Raw genomic sequence first — 24652 nt, forward strand, 5'->3', positions numbered from 1 at the left:
AGCCTTCAGCATAGAGACCGTATACTGAAATTTTGCAGGTGTATCCCAGGTGATTTAATTAGTGTGGTAGTTTAAGCAGGGAAGCAGGAAGCCTATGCTTTTGCAGTTTGAGAAGTGCTGATGAAAGGTGCTATCTAAACCTGAAATATTTTTTGGTAGTATTATTGGAATGAAACCACATTGAAAGTGCCCGTCTGCCAAGTATAAACTGTACTTGCCATAATAGCCACTTCAAAAATGCTTCCTGATTCTTTTTTTAAGAGTTCCTGACCTGTATGTATATATGAATTAAATTACACAGTTGAGTACTTTACAAATGGTGCTAAGGCATGTTGAGGTAAATTAAAAACAAGTTTAATTTTTTATTTGCCAGAGTTTCAGCTTCTTTGTGTTGTAAAGGTTGAATTTCAGTTAAAATATAGCCATGAAGACTGACATATGGCAATACAGATCTTGCCCTTATGTTTTCAGTTGTTGCAGGGGAAAAAAAATAGCTCTGCAAAAAAATGCAAAGATGAGCATGTTCTGGCTGAACGACTGAACAATAAAGTAAAAAAAAAAAAACAAACCAGGAAGAGGCAAGCATACCATATAAATAGCTGTATGTACTTTACAGTCTCTCCTCTTTAATTAAACAGTTGTCCATACTCCATTTTAAAGGTTGAGGTACGTAAGTTACTGCAGCTTAACAGGTAACTAAGAATTAGATCAGCCGCGGCAGCTTTCCAGATGCCTGCTTTTGACTTGTAACAAGTGTGAAGTATAATTACATTGGCTCAGACAATGGAGAAGAGGGGTAAGCTTGTTCAGTTACCTTCTGAGTTTTTGTGAGCTTTGCTTGTGTGTGTGTGAAGATGCAGCTCAGCTGCTTCACTTGTTAAGCTGCAGTAATTTTGCTGTGTAAGAAACCCTGAAAGAAGGCCTAAAGTTGGCTTAGCTCTTTTTCATAGTTGGAAAAATAGCAGTCCATCATGCAGCATTTTAACATTCACATAGTTCACCAGCTGGGTCAGAACCTGTAGAGCTAGTTTCAAATCTGGAGATTTCTTTCACCTGTTGCCTTAACTTGCTCTTCTGATTTCTTACTTTCAATCTCCTTGCCTAGTTAGTCCAGTATATCTTCCTTCTGGCTTCTCCTCTAGTATGTCCTCCTTCCCAGTTTCCAGGCAACATTTATCTCCCACTTCCCTCCCCTCTCTTAAATATGTTTCCGTTTCTGCTTGTACTGTGTGGTGTTCCCATCATCAGCTTACTCTTCCAGTCTTTTTGCCCCACAGTAACATATACCTTCCACAGCCTAACTTTCCTTCAGATCTTTCTTTTCATCCTCAGTCCCACTGGTTTTGAAAGTGCTTGCTGGTTTTCTTGCAGTCTCCTTGTTGGCTCCTTTGTCTGACCTTTCTCTCCTCCTGGTTCTGGTTTCTTACTCTCTTCCTTCCCCACCCCCCCTTTTCCTGATCTATTTCTTGTGTTTGGCTTTTGTCTCCTCTGCATTTGAAGTAGCAAACTTCCTTTCCGCACTGCCCGGTGGGCTTTCCAAACACGAGGTGGAATCTTGAACAGCAGTCCATTTTTGGCACGGCATACACAAGTCTAGAAGTTCAGTTGCAGGCAAAACCTTTGTCAGCCATCTCGGATGTGCCATACATGGCCAGGAGTTTAACAGCTATCTATGTGGTAGATCTGTGCTGAACCTCTGAACTGTGATTTTGCTAAGACTTTAGCTCAGTCAAAGAAAGCACGAAAATAAAGGTCTCCTGTTGCTAGCACATTGGTTTGAGTACATGAAGGCATTGACTTCTCAAATAATAGGTGGCTGGATTATTTTGCCAAGGTTAAAGCATTTTTCCTTGCCTGTTTTTCTGAAATGGCAATGTTGTTTGGGCAGAACTTTGAAAGAATTGGTTCAGACAGGTAGTTGGCATGAACAGTATTAGCCAAGTTGCTAGTGTTAGGAGAAAACAAAGTAGTGTCTTAAAATGGGAAGTATCAGGCGACCTTTATTTTGGGTCATGCTGCCAGCTTTAGTAGGAAGGTTTCTGACAAGGGTAAAGATGATGGAAGTATAAATTCCAGCCTTTCCCTTTAAGTTGAAATAGAAATCAATTTTCTAAATAATGTTCTAGTGTTAGAACTAGGCAGTCTGGTTTGATACTTCACTGGTATGCAGCAGATACCAGAATTTAACATTTCTAAAAACTTCTTATTGTTCTCCCAATTTATCCTAGACTGTTCATTGCCCTGCTGAAAGATGCTGTGCAGGATAACCAGTCCTTCACTAATACACTGTTATCCGAAGCTTCTAGGCTAATTTGACTTTCAGAAATACTGGTAGCAGAAAAACTACATTTTTAGATTCTCACCTTAATGTTCCTATCTCTGTTCTGCTTCTCATCTTCTTCTTAGCCTATTCCTTCTTTGTAATACCTTTTCAAAGCACTTCTCTGAGAACCATAATTCTCGTAGGGAATTTTAAGCAGTCATTTTTTTCCTACAGGTGAGGGGTTCTCAAATGAGAGGAAGTTTAGAAACAGCTGAACAGCAACATAAATTATTTTTTGAACCCTTCAAACAACAACCATCAATTTTCTCTAGCCTTTTTCCTGAAGTCAGGTATCACTGTCTGACTCATGATTTATGGTGGAAAAAATTTCTGAGAAAGTTTAGTGGGAATATTTTTAGAATCATTTATTCTCTAAAGTGACGGTGTAATGCAATCTCACAATTACCGTATTTGTCCCAAAACCTGAAGCCAGGCAGTTAAAACAGAGTACTGCAATATTACCGTGCGAAGTCTAGAATGAAATGTTGAAAGACGTGGGCTTTGGTGAAATTACTTATCCGTGGTATGTTTATACCCACTTAGATTTACTTAAAAGCATGTGTGGTTATCGCAGTAATTGTCTTTGTCATAACGATTGCTGTAATTATTGTGATCGCATCTGTTATTGCCCAGCTGTAGTTGGGGATAGGTTTTATTCAGTTGACACTGTGTAATTAGGGTCTTTTTATTTCTTCCTCAGTTGGCAGTTCTGCAAGTAGTAGTGCCACAAGGAGAGATTCTCTATCTACTAGCTCTGACTTGTACAAAAGATCTAGTAGCAGCCTAGCACCCATAGGGCAGCCTTTTTACAATAGTCTGGGATTTTCCTCCTCTCCAAGTCCAATAGGCATGCCTCTGCCAAGCCAAACGCCAGGACATTCACTTACGCCACCGCCATCACTTTCATCACATGGATCCTCATCCAGTTTGCATTTAGGTAAAAAAAAAACCAAAAACAAAAAACCAAAAAACCCTTTTTGTTTGTATGTGTGTATGTATTTCTATGTGTAAAATATATGTTGCATAAGAGATGTCACGTTACCTTTGCTGTTAAACAGTTTTGTAATGAAGTGGGGCCATTCCCGAGAGGTGAGGAGCACCTCAAAAGCTCCTTGATTTGACAGCGGAGGGCACTCAGCTTGTTGCACTATCGGGCCAACAACTGATTTTTCTTCCCTTGCAGAAGCCCGATAGAGAGCCCAGTAAGATGTGCTGGTCCTTTTTATATTGTGTTTCTACAGTATGACAAGCAAAGGTGTATCATTTTTGTTTCTACTTCATTGTATTACCACTTCAAGGACATTTTAGGATGATAAGGTGTTTACCAGTGAAGTGATTTTCACTACTGCCCCTTACCATCATAAAGTAGAAAAGTGAACAAAGCTCACAATATAAAATTTGTTGAAAGGTGATTTTTGAATCTGTGAGCCTACTACCTCATGGCCCAGATGCTTTGCCAGGAAGACAATGGGCTGGTGGATAAAAATAAAATGCATTGGTGAAATAAGTAGCAAAAGTTTTGTTAGTGGCTCTCTGTTACGGGCTGTATTTTTAAGGAGTGATAATAGAAGTCTTTCAGAAAGATTTTGAACTAGTTAGATGATCTGGGACCTCAGCCTCTTTTTTTAAAAAATAAAATAAAATTTAAAAATCTAAAAAACCCCACCAGAACCTACAGTGTGTTTAGAAGAGAATGCCTCTAACCTGAGGCTACTTGATAAACTTCCCTTTTTTTTCAGTGCAAATATTTGTGGTCATTTGATTTGGATGCTAAAATCATACAATGAAACTGGATGTAATTTCAAGACTGCGTTGCCTGTTGCTCCAGTAACTTCACAGTTTGGTACATGTAATAGGCAACCCAATCCCCTGTACTTCTGCTAGTGCAAATAAAGCAGGAAAACAACTTAAAAGTGCCTACCAAAATACGCTTGAAGTGAGAAATGTGTGAGTGATTTGTTAAACAAGGTTAAAAGTAATTTAAATATATTACAGTTCAGTATCCCCCTCATGGTTAAGTGCTGAATACCCAAAGTAAAACTGGGCACGGGGATGTTTCAGCACGTTTTATTTTTTTTACTTACCTTTTTTCCTTTTTCAGGTCTACAAAGTGCACCTTTGGGCTGAGACCAAGCATGGAAAGTTTCAGCCCAAATGGAGGCTTTTGAGAAAGTTCTGAACATCTGACAATGGGGTTATCATGGAAATCTTTTTCTTTCTTTCTTTTCAAAGTACTCTCACAATAGTTTTCATATTACTGAAAACTATACTTAAACCAAATTTTGGAAGGCATTATCTAAAATTCAGAACATTTCAAGTTTTGTGTTGTTTCACATTTGAGAAATGTTAAATAAAAGACTTTTTCAGTTCTGAGAAAATAAGCTGCAATCAGTATAGAGGATTAACTCTGTCAGCAGAAATTGTTAAATACTGATTTCGATCCATTTTGGACCGTTTGGCAGTGTGAACTAAGCATAATAGCTTGTTAAAATCCTCTACTAGATCAGTGTGTAAAGGCCAGAATGTACAGTTGTACTCTGAAAATTGGCACAACCTTGTTGGCTTCCATGTGCACTGCTGCTTCATCTTCACAGTGAAGGGGACCTTTGCTACATGTAAACTTTCTGCTACTGTACCAAATCAATCTGAAATTCCAAAGTTGAGATCTTCTGCGTTTTTGCTTTCACAAAAATGCAGTAACTTTTTTAGCATTTCCTGCACTCTGCCTTGTGTTGTATCTTTGCACAGTTACGTCCAGGGTGCACCATTGTAAAAAGTTGAAGACTTTCTGGAGTTAATTGTCTGTTCTGTTAAATTTATTCTGGCATCTTCATCAACCACTCCTGGAAGCATTTGTTTTGTTCTCACTTATAAAAAAAAATTAAAATAAAAAGGCAAAGCTTTCTCACTAAATGAGAAGTTACACCTGAAATGAAACAAGGAGCGTATTTTAACAAGGGTGTGATTGTCACACAGTCACTTTTCAGAGTGCAACAACATTGTAAGTTCATGTCTGCATGCAGTTTCCAGTGGTATTCTGATAATGCCTGTCAAATGCAGCTCTCCCTCCACCTCCAAAACTTACTGTCCTACCTGCTTGTATCAACAGGTTCAGTTAAGTTGAACTCCTATTTTAAAATGGGCATCAAACCCGGTTGCTCCCGTTTCAGCCACTAGAATTCTTAGAGCACAATACTGGGAAAGGGTGCATGGTTTTATAACCCCTTTGTCAGACACTGCTGCAATTTGTAGCTTAAAAGACCAATTTCCCTTTTACAAGATATTTGTGGTATTTGACTGTTTTTATCTCTTCTCACCAACTTCTATTCAGCATCCTAAAACAGGAATGTGCTAATGACTTTGTTCTAGTGTCAGTTTTCCTGTATTAGGTGGAATTTTTTAGTTGTCTGTAACTGCTTCTTCACTGTAATTAGTTGGAGCAGTAAGGTCATGAATTTGAACTACCCTTTCACTCCCAAGGACTAAAAACTGCCAGAGGAAGTATTTTTCCTATATTATAACAAATCCTTTTAGATTGGTAGTGTTTACTGTGTTTGGTGGTACATTGCAGCATTTTAAGGGTTTGGTGTAGAGTAGGATTTTTAAAATCTGGGCTTTTAGAGGTAATTCTTTGTGTTACAAGCCAAGTTTGTGAGTGGTTTAGATTTGTGTTGGTTTATCTTCAGAAGTGGTCATTCTGGGCCCCTTGGCAAGGCAGTGTGGGGAACTTTGCATGGCCTCTGCTGTGTACCTACTCTGTAGGGCTTTGGTAGACCAGGCATAGTAAGCACTTGCATTGATTCATAAAACGTACATAGATAGATAGATAGATAGATGTGCATGTGATTCTGTTTTCCATATGAAGATTAACTTTTTAGCTGAGGATGAGATGAAGGTACTTTTTGCAGATGTAGAAATCAAGTTTAAAGTATGCATATACTCGTATGTGTTTTACTAGAAAATAAAACTGCTGACTGATTTAAGCAGGAGTTACTGTGCAGTAAATCTGTTCTGTGTCTTGGTTAGAAATGATAGAAGAAATACTTTGGTGATAAATACTAACAGACTAATGCTGTCAAAATAAATGTGCCTAGATGTAGTTTTTAGTATTTTGTTCATGTTCTCCTTTACATTAAATACACTGTACCTGTTGAGGAGTTAGTAATTTAATGTGCTTTGTGTCCTTAAAGCTTAGTAAGGCTCTGTTTTAGATGGTCTGTATCTCCTACATACCTCTGTGCCTCTTCGTCCCTGTGGACTTAGGTTCCATTAAAGAGTGGGACAATTTAATAGTATTAATTGCATTGGAGATCTTGGTTTTACAAGATCAGAAGTGATAGCCAAGTGATTATCTGAAGAATGGACTGCACACTTTATTCCCCAACAGTCTGTAATTGCGTGGCTATCCTGATGCCTGATAATGGTCTTTTAAAATGTCGGTGTTAGCAGAAATGTTTAGATGAGGTGCTTTATTCACTAGGGTATGTTCCTCACAGAATTTATAAGACTTAGGCTGTTACCTTTCTAGTTTGGAGCCAGAATCTGTAAAACAAATGTCCAGGGTTCCTGAAGAGCAGGGGAGTGTGGTAGGCTGACCAGACTGGGGCAACCAGAATTCAGATTTCAGTTTTCCTTTTCTAAGCTGTTCACACTCAAGAGTTTTCAAGAAGGAGACCAGGTGTCCTTAATGTCCACACTAATGCTTTGGTGGTTTTGGACTAAGTAATAAGTACAATATTGAATAAAATAGTCTATCGTATACAAGAGTGTATCTGCATATAATAACTGCTTGTGACAGTATGCTTTTATTTTGGGGGTTTTACTGCTTTTCAAATCTGCGAAGTTGTCACTGAGCTATAACACAGCTGCTGTAATAAAATATTACATGAGAAGAAAAGCTAATTACCTGTTAAGTTACTGCTTTTTGTGGTAATGTCCACGGTTTTACAAGGTTAAGCTTTGCGTGCTTTTGCAGTATGACAGGACAGGTTCTTCTAGGCAGATTGGATATGTTTTCAGCCTTCCTCTATTATGATCCTGCTTAACGTGATCATCTTGGGTAGTTTCACAGGCTAGACAGGAGTCTCCCAGCTGCAGCAGTCATCTTACAAGTCTTAAAAAGGGATGGTTCCCAAATTAGACTGAAGAAAGACTTGATAATCCCGAGTGTGAAATGTATTGTATATGTGCAGTTCTGTTACACATGTATAGCATGCTTGTTAACAGCTACCAAGTTCCTTAATTTCTTATTTAATTGCTGGATAAATTGTCACATTTGATTAGACTTACATGAATGCTCAGCTAAAGAAAAAAAGAAAAAAGCTGAAGCATTTACTGGTTCACGTGTGCAATTCTATGACTGTGTATGCTAATTGGAGCCATGCAGTTTGTGAGTATATAATCAAAACTCCCCGATTAGTTTCTGGCACAGAATTGAACGTGTGATCAGTGGAGCAACAGAGGCCACGACAGCAAAGTGGCCTCTAAGGCTTCCTTTTAAACGGGCTTTGCTGCCCTCTCGTGGCATTAAGCGCAGTTACTACACAGCATTTACCGGGAAGCTAGGGTTTCATTCATATATTTAAATAATCTAGACGGGAGATACCATGATTTCAGCTGCATAACGTTTTGTTCCTTGGAAGGCTGTTCCTAGAAGGGAAGTGACTGCAGAGCATCGCTGTGTACCGCTTCACCCCGTTGGGTTTCTTTCTGTCTGTTGGTATCTCTTTTTTGGAAATAGCGATTGTCAGTGGAAACTAAAAATGAGAGTTAAAAAAACCTTGATTTTTCTAGCTGTAAAGAATTAAGAGGCTTTAATTTAAAAGAAAACCTAGAGGTTTTTAAAAGGTATTGTGGGGCATAAAGTATTTACTGATTCTATACTGATTCTGACCACTGAATTTTGAAAACTAATTGCAAAATAAATACTAATTATTACTCTTTTAGGGCATAATGCTATACAGTGCAATAAATGTGATGCTTGATATGTCTTGCAGAACACTAACATCTCAGATTCTGGTATTGCAATTTGACCTTTCAAAGAAGATACCTTTACTATTAATACATTACTGGCCCACTGTAACACTGTTGTTGCCTGGCCTTATAAATACTTGAAACCAAAAGAAGGCTTGGCTGGGGCACTGTCAGCTGTTTTTTTTTTTCTTTTATTCTTTTTATTTTTAATTAATTTTGTAATAGAGCACCATTCAAACAGCACGTACTGCAATTTGTTTTGAATTGAAAGGTAGTGATCTGTTGACTTGGAAAGGGCTTTCAGTTATTGAGTCACTTTCTAGATACTTTGCAGGGACACTGAAAATGCTTTTTTTTTCCAGTTCATGCTTGATAATTTTAGGTTGTTTTGGGTTAGTTTTTTTAAGTAGTAGAGTTTAGGTTTCCAGGTGGGAATTGTCTTTGACTATTTCTGCTTGTAGTATAGTAGCAGTATCTCTTTTAAAATTATACTGTAGTTGGAAAAGTTGCTTTGTTTGCATGCTTGTTATGTTAACTGCTGCCTGTTGTAAAGTGGAGGGGAGAGAGGCTCAGAGTGACAAACTGATGAGAGAGCAGTATGTGAGGAGAAATTCACAGGACTGGGAGGTGATGATAGCTGTAGGTGGAATCACTAACAAAATTGAGCATGACCTAAACATAGGAAGGCAATTCAGTTCTTAGAAAGTAAGAAAAGATAAAGTGTAGTGAGAGTGATGAAAGTTTTTGCAGCAAGGAAAGGACTTAATGTTTCTAAAAGGAGCTTCAGTTTGGTATCTCATGGTTGTTTTAGAATTAAGTAGAGTGTTCTTAGTTAGCTGGTTTGAAATTTGACACATTTAGTGCTTACAAGAAGTACCAGATTGAAAGCCTAGGATGCTGAAGTCATCAGATACCCTGCAGAACAGGTACAGTGTGACAGGAGGCACCGTGTGTGCCACCCGAAAAATGCCCTTTTGCAGTAGGTCGGAAAGGTACCTCAGCAGGGACTGAAGGGTAGTTCAGATTTCATGGTCCATTTTGAAAGAATTGGCTACTTTGAGACTGCCAACAAGAGTAAGTCAGTATTACCTGTGGAGATTTGCCCACTAAGCTCAGGCCCACCCTGTTCTAAAGTTTCTGTAAGTCTGGGTGGGTCCTCACTTTACCTGCTTCATTATATTCTTCTAATGACATTTCTTTTCCTGGTGCCCTTCACATAAAGTAAAAATGAGGAGGAAGATAAAGCTCCTCCAGCCATAATGAGGTGACTATAAATAACAAGGCAACGCTGTTGTTTTCTTTGGCTCCAGGGTGTATCAGTAGTTGTAGTACACTTACTGTTTTGCTGTTGCTTATTTTCCTTACGGCTTTTACTGACAGAGCTGCTTCCTTGTAGGAGGACTGACAAATGGTAGTGGTCGCTATATTTCTGCAGCACCTGGAGCCGAAGCAAAGTATCGCAGTGCGGCAAGTACCTCCAGTCTTTTTAGCTCCACCAGTCAGCTCTTCCCTCCTTCACGCCTTCGGTACAGTAGGTCTGATATTATGCCTTCTGGACGTAGTCGATTGCTGGAAGATTTCCGAAACAATCGTTTCCCTAATCTTCAACTAAGAGACCTTGTTGGACATATTGTTGAATTTTCCCAAGACCAGCATGGTTCTAGGTAATTATTATAGTAAAGTTAATAACTTAATAATATTTTACTGCTTTGATACTGTTATATTAACATGAAACATTTGAATGAGCTGCTAGGCATCTTAATACAAAGCATGCCTTTAATTGGAGCACATGTTCTTACACTGACCTTCTTCTCTAGGAAATTTCATTACAAAAGCAGTATAAATGTAGCTGCTCGCTTATAGAAATTCTCAGTGTAGAAATACCCTCATAACTAGACTTGTAAACTCTAGTATTTAGATACCAAAAAGGCGTTGATTAAGAAAACAAAGTATCTGGCGTCTGGAATGTAAACCTATTTTTAAGCAATGCACCATCAGGTACTTGGTTATTGTTATTCTTTTCATCTTTAATCCTTTTCACATGAAAGTTTTTTTAAGTATCATTTTACTAAAATGTATCCTTTTATATGCAAAGGCACTACTTTCATTTTAATTAAGTTTTATAAATGTTGACTGCTTGCTTTAGAATTTTTGAGGTGTCTCATTGAAACAGCGTTTGAGAGGTTTTCCTGTTACTTACGTAAAGCACCATGTTTGGTTTTTTGCACTTAGATTTATACAGCAAAAGCTGGAGCGAGCTACTCCAGCTGAGCGCCAGATGGTATTTAATGAGATCCTGCAGGCAGCATATCAACTGATGACCGATGTGTTTGGAAACTATGTAATACAGAAGTTCTTTGAGGTAAGCATAACACTAAGTGTGTGAACAAAAATGCAAATGAAATGCTGTAAAATCGGATTAAGTTTAAATTTAACTGTTTTTAGCTGAACATCATAGCAGAATTTTACTGGACTCGTACCACGGAACCCAAGCGTAAAACGCTGCACGCATTTTCTGTTCTGTGTCTCCTGCCTTCTTTTGTAATGGTACGGTTTTTCTTCACCACGGTGTGTACCACCAGTGTAAACATCGGTGAACGTGCAGGCTGCACACTCAGGCTTTGCGAGCCTTTTAGCGTAACTTACATTCTCAGCAGATGATGGGGGATATAAAGATTTGCAGGATACTTCTTACTGGTTACTGTATCTTGTTAAAGAGCGGGTCTGGAAAATGCTCTTGCACCCAAATAAATAGCTGTGTGGACTTCATCCAGTGCTGTATATGAGGAAACTCACATAAAATGTATTGAGGCAGAAGAACTTTGAGGAAGGATGTAATAAGATACACCCAATACTGCTAAAACTAATATTTAAACTAGCTTTGGTTTCTGTTAAACACTATAGGATTAAAAAAAACCAAACCCTTTTCAAAGTGTTTCAAGATTTGACTTACATTCAAAGAAAAAAAAATAAAAAGCCTGTGATCTGGAAAAAGTTATATGTAGGAAAAGTATTTAGCATAGTGTACTTTAAAGCAAGGACCGTATCAAAGTATCTGGGTGGATAGAAGGTGAAGCTGGAAAACGTCCAAGAAGTGAGATGCTTTCTGTAAACAGGAATGTAGTTTTTAATGAGTAATCTGTGAAATGGTGTGCTCACTTTTTTTTTTTACTTTATATTCTTTTTTACAAATCAAAATTTCCTCTGAAAAGCATGGCTGAGGTATGGTATGTAAGATCTTGTTCAAGGTTCATCTGTTGCTGGTTTTTTTCCATAATGTTTGCTCAGTTGGATACCTAGATAATCCTTGCCAATTGAGTGCTGTCATCTTAGTTCTGTGGAAGATTCCTCAAGAAAAAAAATGTGCACTGGGCCTTAGATGTACTAAAGGACTTAGTTCATTATTTAAGTAGTAAAGCAAAGTTGTTTGAGCTTTCTCCAGAGCCTTTGGTGACTACAGGCATGGGGTTTGACAGTTCTCAGCAGTGCTGCTTGGATGTTGCTGATGCCACCCAGCTGTCCCAGTGATCGCTTCCGTGTGGTCTCTTGTACTGTGCCAACTCAGGAGCTTGTGTGGGATCTGGGAACAGGGGTGTGGGATTATTATGGAGCTTGACTGGCTTCTGCTCTGCTCATGAAGGTTGTAGTAGCACTGTGGAGGGAATACTATGGACAGAAATTAGCTACTGCTGAAAAACATTGGTTGAATGATACTCTAATGCAGCCAGTGTACAAAACCATTTTGATTTTGCTCTGCAAAGCTCAGGTATTTCTAGATTTCCCAAAGCACCCATGGTAAGAATGATCATTCAAGAATGAAGTTGCCAAGAAACTACTTCAGGGGTTGAAATCTTGCCCCCTCCACCACTTCGTGTTACAGCTTGCTTACTGTATGCAGGTTGTAAGGTACACTGCCCAGTACAAATTTGAGATAGCAGAGAAAATCTGATTCAAATTAATATGTTATAGTAATTGTAATTGACTGGTACAATTTGTCTAAATTAGTGAGTTACTTCACTTATTCCTACAGACAGACAAGTACAAACTACTTCGGTTTCTTCTGTTGTCTTTCAAGGTCATGCATTTGATGTGTGACTGGAATGTGGAATATTACAAAACATTGCATTTAGAAAGTAAAAGCATCTGGTAAATATACCCACCAAAAACACAAAGGGAAAAACCATTCACGGTGTGCAGTAAACGTGTAATACATCATGAAAGTACTTACTCTGACGTGAATTTTAGCATGCTGCAGTATGTCTTAATTTGTTGACGGTGTCTTTATTTTCTTGTAGTTTGGAAGCCTGGATCAAAAGTTAGCCTTAGCAACACGCATACGAGGTCATGTTCTGCCATTAGCCCTACAGATGTATGGTTGTCGTGTTATTCAGAAAGCACTTGAGTCAATCTCACCTGACCAGCAGGTAATTGTAAGTTAGAGCAATACTTTTCTTAAATTCTATTTCTTTTTATTGCATCCATCTTTTTACTTGCTTAAATTGTTGATCATTCCCTTCATTATGAAATGCCCTGGGGACTAAAGTAGTTGTTTAAATGGAAATGCTGAGGTACACAAGTAAACCACTAGTGAATATGAAGACTGGACAGCTAGGATGAAATGAAATAAACCTTTGAGGAGGGAGAAAAAAAATCATTGTAAAGACAAGGATAACTTTTTTTTTCCAGAATGAAATGGTGAAAGAGTTGGATGGTCATGTCCTGAAATGTGTGAAAGATCAAAATGGAAACCACGTTGTACAAAAATGTATTGAGTGTGTTCAACCCCAGTCGCTCCAGTTCATCATCGATGCATTCAAAGGCCAGGTAGTGTCAAGAGTTCATTTCCTCTTCTGCAGGGCTGCTTTGATTTGCATATTTTTTTTCCATCATTTGCCATGGACAAGGTAGTGTTAACACGTTGCAGTCCGCATGTTTGAAGTTGGATAAAAAGGGATGATAAAATGGAATAACTGTTAGACAGTTGAATAGTGTAAACAGATGAGTCTGTTGGAGGTGAGGCTCCAGAAAGACATGTTTGGATATATTACAATACAAATATAATGTATTATATAGAATATATTATAAATAGCAAAAGAGTTATTTGGCTTAAGACCAGGCTTTCTGTTTGAGTTTTGTGATATGCCATTTTGAATTTCCTTTATAGCTTTTAACATTGCCGTTTTTGATGTAACAATAAAATATCTGCCCTCTAGCATGTATTTTCTGTTAGAATTTCTGTTTTCTTATTATGTAGCTTATGTTGCAAGCCTGTTTTTCAGTGTTGCCCAGTTAATGTCTATCAGTAAGGAAGTACTTTGAGAAATACGCTGCTCTGTTCCCTACATATGGGCCAGTGTTAAGTGAAGGGGGGCAGCGTTTGTTTATTTAAAGTTGAGGGTTTCATTTTTAACAAAAAAGTTATTCATATAAGATTGATATTGTGCTGCAGGCTAGAGAGTATGCTGCAGCTAAATAAGATTTTAATACTCTGAGACAAATGTGTACTTTTATAGTCTTGAAGAATTGTAAAAACCTTACTAACTTGGCTGTGTTACTAAGTTTTACTTTAATGGATGGCCAAATACATTTCGTAACTAAATCTGTAATATCTTTCTCTCACATTTTACACCACATTACTGCATGAATTACTGTTGTACATAGTAGTAAATGGCATACCAAGGTTCCTAGGGTCGGGTCTTTTTACATCAAAAAGTGTCTATGAAGTAGATGAAATGCAGTTTCTAAACTGTAAATAGAGCCCTTTGACTAAAACATGACTGTTTATTTACTGTGCATCCATCCTCAGCTCCAAGTAATTATATGTAAAAAATATTAGCTAATACAAAGTGGCAAATGAAAAATACCACACTTAGTCATGTCATGTAACAAATGCGTATCTTTTCCACCTGCCTGCATCCTTGGGCTCCATGTCAATTCAGACACGGTTCTGTGCTCAGTTCTGACCGACACTGGTTGATCATAAGTCTTCTGAATTAATCCCCAAAACAAACCTGGCTTCTGGAGAAGCAAACAAAAGGAATAAGCAAGATTTGACTGTACATTTTGAATACTTATTTACAAACTTGGTATCTGTAACTGGGAGCCTGTTGTTTATGCTGGAATGTGAAATTACTGAAAATCAGCCACAATAATTATAGGAGTAGTTGAATTCCATTTTGAACATGACAGTATTGCTATATCTGTAAAATTCGGTTGGTTTAACTCCATTTTGCAATCCTGTTTTAAGGTGTTTGTACTTTCAACTCATCCATATGGTTGTAGAGTAATTCAGCGTATCCTGGAACACTGTACTGCTGAGCAGACTTTGCCAATCTTGGAAGAACTGCATCAACACACGGAACAGCTGGTGCAGGTTAGTGCATATATTCATTATTTAATGCCTATTAGAGCTTTGTTGTTGTCATTTTTTTCCTATTTGTTAGTTTAAGAAAGAGTAATTGCATGTGCCTCTTTAGTTTTGTATACATTGATTTTTTTTGTTTTTCTTTCCTTCCATAGTTTTAATGAAAATGAATTTGGAAGTTGGGAGGCAAAGAAGATATAAAAAGCCTTTTTCTATCACTTGTGACTGTAGCTTCCAATATACATTGTAAATGCACAGAATTAGTATATTATTGCAAAGATTGCCTTTTTATAATTTCTCTTGATTCACTCAGGTGTCCTTTAGGTAACTTCTAATAATGTGTGAACACAAAGACATTGTCAAAAATACACACGTTGCATATTCTTACACAAAAAGGGCATCTTTTTTAAAAGAAGGCAAAAGACCTTACACAACATCATTTCCTGTCTTGGTCTCAGGTGAACAAAATGAGTGCTACAGATGGCTTTGAAATCAAATCAGTTTAAAATACTGGAAGGGACTTGGTGTTCAGTAGGAATTTCCACATATAAAAGGGCAAAAATTGCCTTTTGCTACATATTGAGTCAAGTTTATTTCTTAATGGTTTCTTGTACATACAAGTCTCTAGTTAAAACATAACGGTATTGGGGGAACCAAAGTTCAGGAAGATACGGCTATTAGAGAATGATGATCTCAATTTTGAGGACTTTCTTTAAGAGGTTAAAAGGTCCTCTAGCAAAATGCTGGTTTTAGGGATTATTAATGTAAATTTTGTGGTCCATCAGATAATTAATGATGCAGTATTTCTTGCATCACGTTGTTTCTGTAATGTTGACATAACTGTATTTTTGCTTGTATCTGTGCAAGTAGTAATTTGAACGTTTACACAAATATACAAAAGCTGTATGGATTACTTGGTATGAACACAAAAGAAAATTGAAGTCATCTTATTTTCAGGATCAATACGGAAATTACGTTATTCAACATGTACTGGAGCACGGTCGTCCTGAAGACAAGAGTAAAATAGTTTCAGAAATCAGAGGAAAAGTTCTAGCTCTGAGTCAGCACAAGTTTGCCAGGTATTCCACAGCCTTCATATATTAAAGGTTCACTGACTTTTAAAAGTTGCAGTATTTGATTTACTTCTTGTGTTACAAAAAGGATACGTGTAACTTGCCTCCTGAAACTTCTTGTTTTTATAGAGATGAACAGTAGTGCTATTTTATGCAAGATGTGAGGAAAGGAAAGGGGAAATGCTGTTCAGTAGCAAAACAAAGAAGATTCCGTGGGTTTATGGGATGGTTTTTGTTCGCCTTGTAAAGTGCAGGGAATGAGTCCCAGGTCTGCACGTGAGGATCCCCAGAGCCAGGTGAACAGCGCTTCTAGAGCTTCCCTGATGCGCTGATTATGATGAGAAGCAAGGACTCCCTCACTGTCTCTCAGTGCAGCACAAGTATTAAAAGGCTGGCCTTAAAAAGTGCTGGTTCAGCCTGACAAGGATTTGATGAATTAGGAAATCTCAAAGACTGTTGTAGGAGTCTTACACTGCTCTAAAATTAGAACCTAAAACTCATCCTTTGGTGTTTTTTGCTGAAATACAGATTATGTGCCTTGTGCTAAGGAAAACACCCTTCAGAATTCATCCTTGATGCTTTAGTGAGACTAACCTTGTCATTGACATTGAGTGGAAATGCACTGTGACATTATGGGGACATTTGTTTTAAAGATTGCTCATATGCAAACTAGCAAGTTCATCTGGGTTTTATTTTTCTAAAATAAAACTGTTACGATCCTCTCCTTGGGACTGACTTAATTTCTAAAGCACAAGCTTAGGACCAGAATCACTTTGTTGTTCTATAAGCATTGATGGCCTTTTCAGCTTCTGAGATAACTGGAAAGTCAGAGACTTCCTCTACAAAAAGAAGTATTTGGCAATATCTCTGATCTAGGCATGCTTCTGAAATGCATCCTTCCTTTATTCAAAAAGCAGGAAGCTTTGTATCTGATTTTTCCCTGTTGTGTCTTAAGGCCCACAACCAAAATATATGTACTAGAATACATCTGCAACCTGAGGTCCAGTATATCTACTGTAGGTCCAGTGGAAAAATCTCTCCTACAAGATAAGAAGTATCAGAAAAGTGCCTTTTTTATGAGTAGGAGGGTATAATCCTTTAGCTTCCTCAGTCGTAAAGATTTGAAAATCAGGACTTGATGCCTTTATGGTGTGCTCTTTAGTGATGTTAAGACACTCAAACCATTCAGATAAATTGAAAATTGCTATTTAAAAGAATGTTACATCTTGAGTCACAGAGTGCATTTGTCTTGTTTTTCAGCAATGTGGTAGAGAAATGTGTGACTCACGCTTCTCGTGCTGAAAGAGCTTTACTTATTGATGAGGTCTGTTGCCAGAATGATGGTCCTCACAGTGCCTTATACACCATGATGAAGGACCAGTATGCCAACTATGTTGTTCAGAAGATGATTGATATGGCTGAACCTGCTCAGCGGAAGATAATAATGCACAAGGTATAGTTGTATATAGTTTTATTCGTTCGGGAAAATATTGTCTAATTTTTCTACTAGAGTACCTTTCCCTTTAGATGTAAAACTCACTATTTCTGTAACCTAGAACTTGGTGTATAAATGTTAAATTCCGAGGAGCTTGATAAAGCAGAACATATTCAGGTCTGAGAACCAAGTTAAAAATTTAAAGCTGCAGTGGAGTTTCAAAAGTTGGATTTCATACCCTCTCTTTGTGCCAGCTTTTCTGTGAAAGTACTTGCAGTGTCTGTCATCTTTATTAATATAACACAAGAAATACAGGTTTCTCTTTTTATTTGCTGGTTGCTGGTATAAATCCATTCTGCAATTCCCCCAAAAGGGATTCCCACACTTCCTAACATACAGGCACATTTTCTACTTAAGAACATGCAGACATGGACAGAAGTGCTATGGTTGTAATTGCCCTGGTTATTTAATGCAGGGCGCAGTTTATTCCCGCAGGAGCTCTGCTTCTCCTGGTACCAACAGGGCACCCCCACACAAGGGGTACCTCCCTTGTCCTGTGACAGGTATGTCAGTTGCTTGGTGAGTCAGAATCACCAAGTCTTTCCAGAAACATCCAAAATTTTGAAATACGGGCTTCTGACATTTTTTTTACATAGTATTTTTAAAGTGTAGTAACATCTACTTAGTTTTTGAGAGGAGAGAAAAAAATAATTACTTTCTTCTTACAGATTCGACCCCACATCACAACTCTGCGTAAATACACCTACGGCAAACACATTCTGGCCAAGTTGGAAAAGTATTACCTGAAGAACAGTGCTGACCTGGGGCCAATTGGTGGACCACCAAACGGGATGCTGTAAAAGACGAAAAGAAGTGGAAGAAAAACTGAATTGTGAATGATCAAAACATACAACTTAACTATAAATGTTCTGATTTTTTTAAATCTATTTATTGACTTTGTTCATCCATTTGTAAAATTTTTATTCTTGTGTATATTTTTGGGGAGTGAATTACTAAAAAAGAAAAAAGAAAAAAAAAATATCTCCAGCCCTGATCCGGAGACCTATCAGATTGGATGGCTGGCAAAGCACAGAATGCCTGTATATGATGTAATTGTATCAAAATAGCTGTCACATATTTTGTAAATTTTTACCTTGTAAAGTCACTGAAATAGTTTTTAAAGGGAAAAAGTACAGTATTCTTTTAATACACTGGCTTGCAATCTGGTAGGTCTGCCCAGCATCATAGCACAACAGGTTTATAGAGCTGTATATAGAATTAGTCCTTATTTTTCCCTTTTGTGTGAAGTCTTTTATACCAGATTAAAATTGATCAGCTGCATAAACATTATTTAACATGTTGAAAAGTTAAGTTGTATTTTGGTGGTTCACAATGTACTATCCAAATAATAAACAGGGCACATCAAATTAAAGTAGGGAATAATGGAAGAATGGAAACCTGAAAGGATTAGCTTTCATCATGTGCTGTGGATACAGGTTTGGGTTTTTTTAAACGGTGCCCTAAAGTTTTCTCTAGCAATGTATTAAAAATAAAAGTGCTGTATATACTTATATATTTAATTGTTGTACAAGGCAGAGGGATTAAAATGAAGGTGGTACTTCCATTCAGTTAAGTAGGCTGTTGGAAAAGGAGCGAACCCTGTATGAACTTTACAGTCAGTTTTACAAGGCAGGAAGAGTAGAGATTTGTATTTTTTTATTTTGCATATAGAATTGTAAGGATTTGGAAGTGTTGAGCATTTATTTTGCTTTCTCACTGTAGATGCAAAAAATAGGTATTGAAGAAGAGAAGAGGGGCCACTGAAAAGTAAACTTGATAGCTCAACATTTAAGCATGATTGATTAAATATTCAGATAGCTTTTTGCTTCCTATAAATATATGCATTGTATACGTGTAGTTAATAGGTGTAAGTTTACAGTTTGGAAAAAAATCTCTCGTTTCGATGTTTATTACAAGCCTTGCTAATTTAGTAGTGATGCTTACCTTGGTTGTACAGATGTACATTTGTAAACCTTCATGCTGTAAATGTAATTTGTTTTACCCCTTTTGGGGACAAAAATTTGCATTTTAGTGTATATTCATAACCCCGTTCCCTTTTCTCCCCCTGGCATATAGTGTTGTATAATGTAAATTTATTTCAGCAAATCAAGAGTGATTTTTTTAAATTCTATCTTTATATGGTTTCAGAAATATGAACCGGCTTTCTTTTTATCTATTGTGAGAAACATTATGTTTTGTTTATAACATAGCCGTTGATTCTGTTAATATGGACACTTTGAGAAATAAATCTGTTCAAATTTTAAGTCGGAATAATAAGCTTAGTAAGAAATGGACTGAAATATTTGGTTATTACAGAAACCAATGCTTCTTCCATCTTAATAAATGTGGCATGATTTTTTTGTACAGAAGAGTACTGTATTTTTGAATAGCCTTCTCCCAGCGTAAAGCAAATATGTATGATACTGTCACTTTTTTCCTCTGGACATATGACATTGTAACAGTAACATAAAGATGATGTACATTTACAAGCGGCCTTATGTACATTTCCCAATGATCTTTTTAAGGCAGAATTGTGACCATATGTGTATAATTAAAATCCTTTTTAATCCTTTGCCTATGGAAATATTTTGGAAAAAGCTTACTTTGTATATTCAGTTTCTGAAAGATAAAGAAAGTGCTTTGTATGTTGTTGAAGTAAGTATTTTGTGTAAAACATTCATTTGGATGTTTTGATCAAGAAGAGAGTTTGAAAACCACGTCCTGAGCATTGATCAAATAAAAGGCTGTTACGGTAGGGGTCTGATCATGAGGAAGGAAACAGTAGTGGTATAAACTCGTATAAGGAATTCTGTCGTATTTCTGTTGATAGCAGGTTTACATAAATGTTATTAAAGCATACATCTGAGGCGCTGCCTTTTTGATGGCAGCCTTAACTCATTAATAGGCAAATGGGAAAGTTTGTTCTGGCCTGCTCGCAGTTTCTGAATCTGTCATTTAGTGCCTGCATTAAGTGAGGTGCAGTAGGCCTAATTATTTTTAGTGAGCACAGTTCTGATTGCCAAGTGGTTTCTGCATGGCAGTTCACAAAATTCCTCTCGAGGGGTGCAAGCCCCGTCATTGGATCCAGAGGTGTCCCATAGTTACTCAGAGGATGACTTCTGAGCCCCTTCCTTGGACACATCGGTTCTCCTTGGTGGCTGTTTTTACCCTGTGCACACATGCTGTGTGTTACCCTTCACGTCAGGCAGCGAGTCAGGCTTTTGGGGACGTCCAGGCAGAAACTGATAATGTCCAGTACTTTGTCCCTGCAGCACTCATGCCATGGTTGGATTTAAACAGTCCCGTAACGATCATCTGTAATGCTTTCGGTATCTTGAGCATAGTCTTCTCCTTGCCCTCCTAAAATCATTTTGCGCAAATTCTGTCTGGGAAAATGAAAGTCACTGGTTTTCCTTTTAACTACTTTAGGCTTTGGGTAGAACCACTAGACTTTTTGCTCGAGTATTGCTTTTTGATATAGATTGTTTATGGACCAGTTTGATTAGGTTTGACTCCAGGTGGCTCATACTGAACAATGTAATGTTCACATGTATATACTGTAAAAATCAAAATGAAAATGTGTGAATAACACTGTGTGAAATACATCTTGTCGTGTGTTTTTCCTGTAGGAAACAAGCTATTCTTACGTTCTCAGTTATGTGACTTGTCTGCTCTCTGTGGAGTTCAGCTTTGGAAAGGTCCTAATTCCTGGTTAGCGGCTGGAAATCAGATACTGAAAAACCTGTATTAGGTCATTGAGTTTCCAGAGGCCGGTTCTGAGCAGCTCAACCTTCACATTGCCTCACAAAAAATCTCTTTACCCATGTATGGTTAAAGGCTACAGCCTGACGAGTTTATTTGTACACTACTGGATCTGGGATGAGTTACTGAGCATTTGAGGGGGTTAGGACTGCTGGCTGGCTGGGGCATCACTGCATCCACACTCACTTCTGTTACTGCGCAGGATTGTTTCAAAGGACCGCTTTTAGCTCAAGGTGTGGGGCAAAGTCATCTATAGCTGCAGGGGAGTGGGGCTGCTTTTTGTTAAAATAACCCACCAAAGTGGCCCCTTACGGACAGAACAACCACAACGCTATTGCCTCTATCACTGCTGGTGTTGCTGATCCCTCTTCATCAGAGTATGGGGAAGATTGAGGTTTCTGGAGGCAATGTCCAGATGTTTCAGAGTGCCAAGGAGATACATAACTGTTTAGTCACTTCTTCCCTCTGCTGTGTGAAACGGGCATTTGAAGAGATGCTCATGACTTGCTGTGTAGTAACATGATCGTCGGGTTGATCTGTCAGTGGTGTTGCATGGGAATGTTTGATGGGTAAACAGTGAGGTGGTGACTCCCACCGTGTCACTTGGGGAAGTGAAGCTGAGAGAACAATTGCAAAAGCATTTTAAGATCCAGTGACTGGTCATTGAAATTGCAGATTGCATGTACACCGCACACCTGGGGAGCAAACCCAGTGCTAACTCTACAGAACAGCAGTTTGCTGCTGCATGGTTGCAGCTGGGTCAGCCGCGGTGCTCTAATGCTGAACTTCACCAGCAGTGGCTGGTCATGGTGTTGCCCCCAGAGCAGCAGATTGTTTCCTCACTTTGTTCAGTGGTTGATGTAGTTCAGTGTTGCTGCTTGAGGAAGAAAAGGGAAAAACCACGTGCTGTACCTGATCTCAGCTGTCCCAGCCCACAGCAGGGTAGGAGCATCTGTCAGTTTACCACAACGGTTCACATCTTACCAAGCTCCTGGTAGCACTCAAAGGCATCCCAAGGTCTCATGAGTCTATGGGCATCACTAATGTTCTGGTGAGTGTGCTACAGGCAGTGCCTTACTGTGCCCACAGAGGTGCAGTTTCAGAAACTGCCAGGCACCTCTGTGTCCAGAGGTTGCAGATTCAAGCACCTCTTGGCTTGGGGATGGGGAAACTTGGTTCCTGTCAGGTATAGCATATCCCTCTCAGGGCTTTGCTTGTTTCCTCAAGGGCTGCTGTGCAGAATTGGGCTACAGGGGCTTGGGAGGACTTATTAAATGTAGATCCTGCCACCCAGGAAGAGACAATGTGAGTGATGCTGCAGAACCTGGGGTGGCAGAACAGCCCAGGCATCCCCTGCTCTACCATCAGAAGGGGTTTGAAACCAGCACCATTATCATGGGAAGACCTGTGATGGAGAGGTCACCTCCCCCCATGCTGGGGGATGTCCATCAAGTACTGATAGCACTCCAGAGCCAACAGGCTTTCCCCTGCTACTGCAGTGCCTGTATTAAGGAAAGGAGGCAACTGCTCTTTCCAAGAGAGTGAACCAAAACCCAAGGTTACAAACTAAGCTTCAGAACATTGAGGCTATCAGGAAGCTACCACCCTGCATCAGGGCAGAGTCAGTAGGGAAGACCAATCTTACGGGTGACACTGAATTGCTGGTGTTCCTCGGTGAGGCGGTGCAGGAGTTGCCTCCATCAGCCTTTCGGACACAGCCTGATCCTTTTGCATGCTAGCTCTGTGGTTAGGGAACTTGCCCAGCAAATGAGACGCTTGAATTAGTTTCCTTTATCAGCCTCAGGGTTTTGAATCCGTCTCCCTCACTTCACAGGAGTATGGCCTAACCACAGGGAGCTGGGCGGGTTCACTTTCTACTCCTGAATTTGGGCTGGGCTTTGAGCACAGCTCGAGCCATTGGTTGCATCAGACGCAGCACAAGATGGAGCATGACCGCCGAGCACGCAGGTGCGGGTGGGCAGGCTCTGCTCTCCAGATCCTTCTCTCCACCTCGATTCTCCCAGACTCATTTCATGCAAAATATACCTTGGGAGCAGCCATCATTCCCCCATCATTAACAGATTGGTAACGCTCCAGAGGCTCTTTATATAGCAGCTGAAATTTAGGAAGACCCAAAGACCTTCTTTGCTTAATTAGAACAAACATAGAAATAAAATGTTCACCCTCTCACCAGTGTTAGTACTCTGGGCACAGGAGCTCTTCTGCCTCTTCGTCCTCTGCCTGCCCTGAAGTGTCCAAATCTGCAAACAAGAGCCAGGGGCGTGTTGCAGATGGCACAGCTGATGAACTCGACCATAGGACAGGGAGAAACCCCTCACGAACCTGAGCTTCATTTGAGCTTAAGACCTGCCTGGAGGGTTCACACTTCCTGGCAGCCGCACAGCACCACAGCCCTTCTCCAGCTCTGCTGTTGTGTTCCCAGCCCAGCCTCAGCAGGGCAGGGAGGGAGAAAAACCCTGCCCCGGCACCGCAGTGCTCGGCTGCTGATCACAGAGCAGGTTCACACGCTACGGTTTCACAAACGCCACTTCGGTTGCTGGCTACAGATCATCCCCGTGGTGCTCGCTTGCTGCAGAGGAGTGTCACCGGTGGGGACTGGTGAGGAGCTGGCCAAGCCTGCTGAGGTCCTGCTCCTCACAGGTCCAGTTTGCTGTGTCCTCTTGGGCTGTAAGACCACGGTTTGCTCCCGTCAAAGGGCTTTTTGCAGTGTTACGGAGGCAGAGCTGTTTCCAATGTCACTTAAAGTAGGTCCCAAATTAAAGTAAGATCCGCAAAGACACACAGCTGCTTACCGAGGGCAAGTGGAAACTGCAACAAGGGAGAAGGTTATGCTGAGTGAGGGCAACACGCAGGAAGGTGGTGGCAGAAAGCACCGGCCAGCCTGGCCAGCAGGGGAGATGATGACAGAAAGCACTCACAGCTATATTCTCTTCCATGAGGCACCTTGTTCCTTGTCTACCTCAGGAGAACCAGAAGTTAGTTCCCTGATGGGAATGAAGACCTCCCATTCCTCGCCTATATAATCCTTGTTTCCCTTTCTCTCAGAAAGGTGAGATACAGCATCAGAAAGTATTTACGATCTCTAAGCTGAGGATGGACAAACTCAATGCAAGCCACAAGAGTCAATTCCAAGCCCCTGTGTGGAGGGACGGGATGAATGGAGGGGAGTTCACCCCGTCAGAGCTCCAGGCTATACACTGGTCTAATTCAACCAGGCCACTTGGCACTTAAAAAGCCTTTTTGTTTGAAAACTGACTGTCTTAAGTACTCCAAAAATTCACATGATGTCTCCTATTTCCTGGAAAAGTCATATGTCTCATGAGAACCAAGGGTTTGATTATTCATCCCAGTTTGGGACTCGCATCATGCTGGGAAAGGAGCTCTCATCCATCCCTACTCCACGTGCCATTCCCTCCACGTGGGGAACCAAAAAGCCTGGAGATCTGATCAGGGCGTTAAAGGTCACCCACTCTATGTTTCAGTCAAGCACTGCACCACTCCTGCTACCCCGATTTCACAGAATCACAGAATCACAGAACGTTAGGGATTGGAAGGGCCCTCAAAAGATCATCCAGTCCAATCCCCCTGCCGGAGCAGGAACACCTAGATGAGGTTACACAGGAAGGCGTCCAGGCGGGTTT

General features: G+C 39.6%; 1 protein-coding gene across 5 annotated transcripts in view; it reads left to right on the top strand.

Moving 5' to 3' along the window:
• The window catches only part of PUM2 (pumilio RNA-binding family member 2), a 61019-nt gene extending 41036 nt beyond the window's left edge, over positions 1-19983 (top strand). For 3 of the 5 annotated variants that reach the window (XM_010179540.1, XM_010179541.1, XM_010179545.1), the window contains 9 exons: positions 3024-3260; positions 9693-9960; positions 10529-10658; positions 12592-12720; positions 12983-13120; positions 14544-14669; positions 15618-15739; positions 16994-17186; positions 17897-19983. In XM_010179540.1, coding sequence (XP_010177842.1) covers positions 3024-3260; positions 9693-9960; positions 10529-10658; positions 12592-12720; positions 12983-13120; positions 14544-14669; positions 15618-15739; positions 16994-17186; positions 17897-18028 — 1475 coding nt within the window. In that variant the 3' untranslated portion in view covers positions 18029-19983. Of the gene's footprint in view, positions 1-3023; positions 3261-9692; positions 9961-10528; positions 10659-12591; positions 12727-12982; positions 13121-14543; positions 14670-15617; positions 15740-16993; positions 17187-17896 lie in introns of all 5 variants that reach the window. The other 2 variants (XM_010179544.1, XM_010179542.1) reach the window with 2 other exon arrangements.
• Positions 19984-24652: the final 4669 nt, after the last annotated feature.

This window comes from Mesitornis unicolor, unplaced genomic scaffold (genome assembly GCF_000695765.1).
Source record: "Mesitornis unicolor isolate BGI_N332 unplaced genomic scaffold, ASM69576v1 scaffold14902, whole genome shotgun sequence".
Lineage (NCBI taxonomy): Eukaryota > Metazoa > Chordata > Aves > Mesitornithiformes > Mesitornithidae > Mesitornis > Mesitornis unicolor.